The sequence below is a fragment of the Numenius arquata genome, chromosome 1, assembly GCF_964106895.1.
Source record: "Numenius arquata chromosome 1, bNumArq3.hap1.1, whole genome shotgun sequence".
Taxonomy (NCBI): Eukaryota; Metazoa; Chordata; class Aves; order Charadriiformes; family Scolopacidae; genus Numenius; species Numenius arquata.
In genome coordinates this window covers 59,507,259-59,509,845 of record NC_133576.1, presented here as the reverse complement: position 1 = coordinate 59,509,845, position 2,587 = coordinate 59,507,259, and the positions used below count along the sequence as shown (strand labels likewise).

Sequence of the window (2,587 nt, the reverse complement as noted above, 5' to 3'; positions counted from 1 at the left end):
TTTGAGTAACATAATCAGCGAGGCGATATCGCTCAACCGAGAGAGGGGGCACAGGGAGAGCTGAAGCAAAACCACACCGCGGCTCAAGCCGAGCACAGCGCTCCGCCGCTGCGGAAGGTCGCCGGGCGGCTTGCCCCCGTCCCCCCGGCCCTTCTGTTCCCCCTGCCCTCTCCGTCCCCTTGCCCTCCTGTCCCGCTGCCCTTTTCCCCCCGTCCCCGCTCCTGCCCCTGCCCGCCCGCCCCCGCCCCGGACGGATCCCGGCCCCGGGGCGGCGGGGCAGGGCGGGGGTCGGGAAGCCAGGGGCAGCGGCTGTCCCCCTCCGTCCCCGGACCGTCACGGGGGTACCTCCCGCCGAACGGGACCGGGTCGGGGACCGGGAACGGGGCGATTTTCGGCTTTAAGGGTGTGGGTGTGTGCCCGTGTGTGTATGTAGCCGTGTGTGCGTGGACGCCTGTGCGCGGGGGGAGGGAGAGCTGGGCGGCGGAGGGAGGGGAAGGAAGCGAGGGGGGAAGCAAAAAAAAAAAAAGAGAGAGAGAGAGAAAAAGGCGGAAAGCGGCAAAATGGTTAGCGGGTGACATCACCGCCATTTGCATAGGCGCGGGGATAAAACCGCCCCGCCAGCGAGCGCCCTTTATACTGGCGTGTGGAGCGGCGGCAGCAGCGAGCGGCGGGGCTGAGCATCACCGCGCGGCGACACCGGTGGGTCCCGCCGCACACCCTACCCCCCCCGCACCCCCTCTTCCCCACCCCCCCATCCCTCCTGGGTCCCCCAGTGCGGGCAGGAGGAGCCCCTGCCCGGCACCCCTGCCAGGGAGGGACGGCGGGCTATTGTCCGGGGGGGGGGGTGGGGGCTATTGTTTGGGGGGGGGTATTGTCTGGGGGCCGGGGCGCTGCGGGGCGGTGGCTGGCTGGCTTTGTTGCCGTCGCCGGGCTTTATTTTTTTTAAGCAATTTTTGCCTTAACGAGTTAAAAACGCGGCCAGCGCCGGGCGCTTCCCCTCTATTGTACTCCGCAGCGCGCAAATACTGGGAGTTGCCCCTGGCGGCGGCGGGCGGCGATATACGCCGCCTTCGATGCTAGATTAAATTAACACTTAAAAAAAAAAAAAATTATTATTACTATTTTTAAATATGCCGGGGATTAAGCGTTTTATTTTCGGCGTGCGTTAAGCGTTCGGCTCCCGCGGCGGCGCGGCTCCCCGGCTTGGGTGCCGGGGGGGACGAGGGTCGGGGGGAGGGGAGGGGGGAGTGGGGGTAACGGGGGAGCCCCTCGCCTGGCCGGCGGTAACGGGGAGCCCTCCGCCTTGCCGGGGGTAACGGGCCCTTCCCTTGTGTGCGCAGAGTCACCTGCCAACATGTCCGACAAACCAGACATGGCTGAGATCGAGAAATTTGACAAGTCCAAATTGAAGAAGACAGAGACGCAAGAGAAAAACCCGCTGCCTTCAAAAGAAAGTGAGTGCGGGCAGGCGGCGGGGAAGGGCAGGCAGGGATGCAGGCAGAGAGGGAGGGAGGGAGGGAGGCGGGAGGAGACAAAGAGGGGCGGCGGGCGGGGAGCCGGGGGTGCGGGGTGGAGGGAGGATACGCGGCTGTGGCTGTGCCAGACAGCGAACGCCTGAACCCACTGCCTAGTAGCGCCTAATCTACAATTATTTACATTTCTGTTTCGATATGGGGTTGTGCTTTTTTTTTTTTATATATATATATATGTTTATTTTTACAAATTATAGGAATTATCAGGTGAATGCATTTCAGGTTCTCGATCTTTATGTTTTTTCTCTCCTTTTTTTTTTTTTTCCTCCTTTTAGCAATTGAACAGGAGAAGCAAGCGGGTGAATCGTAATGAAATCTGCCCTTCCAAATTATGCACTGTACATTCCACAAGCATTGCCTTCTTATTTTACTTCTTTTAGCTGTTTAACTTTGTAAGATGCAAAGAGGTTGGATAAAGTTTAAAATGACTGTACTGCCCCTTTCACATCAAAAGAATAGAGAGAACTACTGACACTGAATGAAGGCGCTGCCTTTCCCTCTGCCTGTCTGGCTTTGGTCCTGGTGGCATGAAAGAGCTTGCATGTTGATGAAAGAAGAACTTGGGTGGGACTACAGTAAACTAGAGTAACACACGAATAAATGCAAAGCTGTACCAAGGTCCTGCGAGCTGTAAAATGCAGTTAATCGAGTGCCATTTTTTTTTTTGTTCAAATGATTTTAATTATTGGAATGCACAATTTTTTTAATATGCAAATAAAATGTTTTAAAACCTGGATGGTATTTATGTCCTCTATTTGGAGAACTGTATCAAAGGATATGAAGCATAAAAGCCGGTACTGAGACACGGGATACTATAAAACCTTTGGAGATGACTCAATCACCATTCTCATTTTTTTCGAGACGTGCTCTCACCAATAGATAAATTTGCGTTCCTCGAAGCTAGGTTTTAGACAATTTCAGTTTAAAATTGCATGTCTTATAATTTGTTACCATGTGAGTATATAACTTTAAATATTTCTTTAATATTTAATGTAGAGATTGATAAAGGCAAAAAATTGGTCTCTTTATTGCTCTGCCCCACCCATAGCATAGCT

At 54.3% G+C, this 2,587-nt stretch overlaps 1 protein-coding gene across 1 annotated transcript; it reads left to right on the top strand.

Annotated features, from left to right (window-relative positions):
• Positions 1 to 657: 657 nt before the first annotated feature.
• Positions 658 to 2,271, top strand: TMSB4X (thymosin beta 4 X-linked). The gene is made up of 3 exons (XM_074168546.1): positions 658 to 699; positions 1,341 to 1,454; positions 1,808 to 2,271. The coding sequence occupies exons 2-3, from the start codon at positions 1,355 to 1,357 to the stop codon at positions 1,840 to 1,842; spliced, it is 135 nt and encodes a 44-aa protein (XP_074024647.1). The 5' UTR covers positions 658 to 699; positions 1,341 to 1,354; the 3' UTR covers positions 1,843 to 2,271.
• The last annotated feature ends 316 nt before the right edge of the window (positions 2,272 to 2,587 follow it).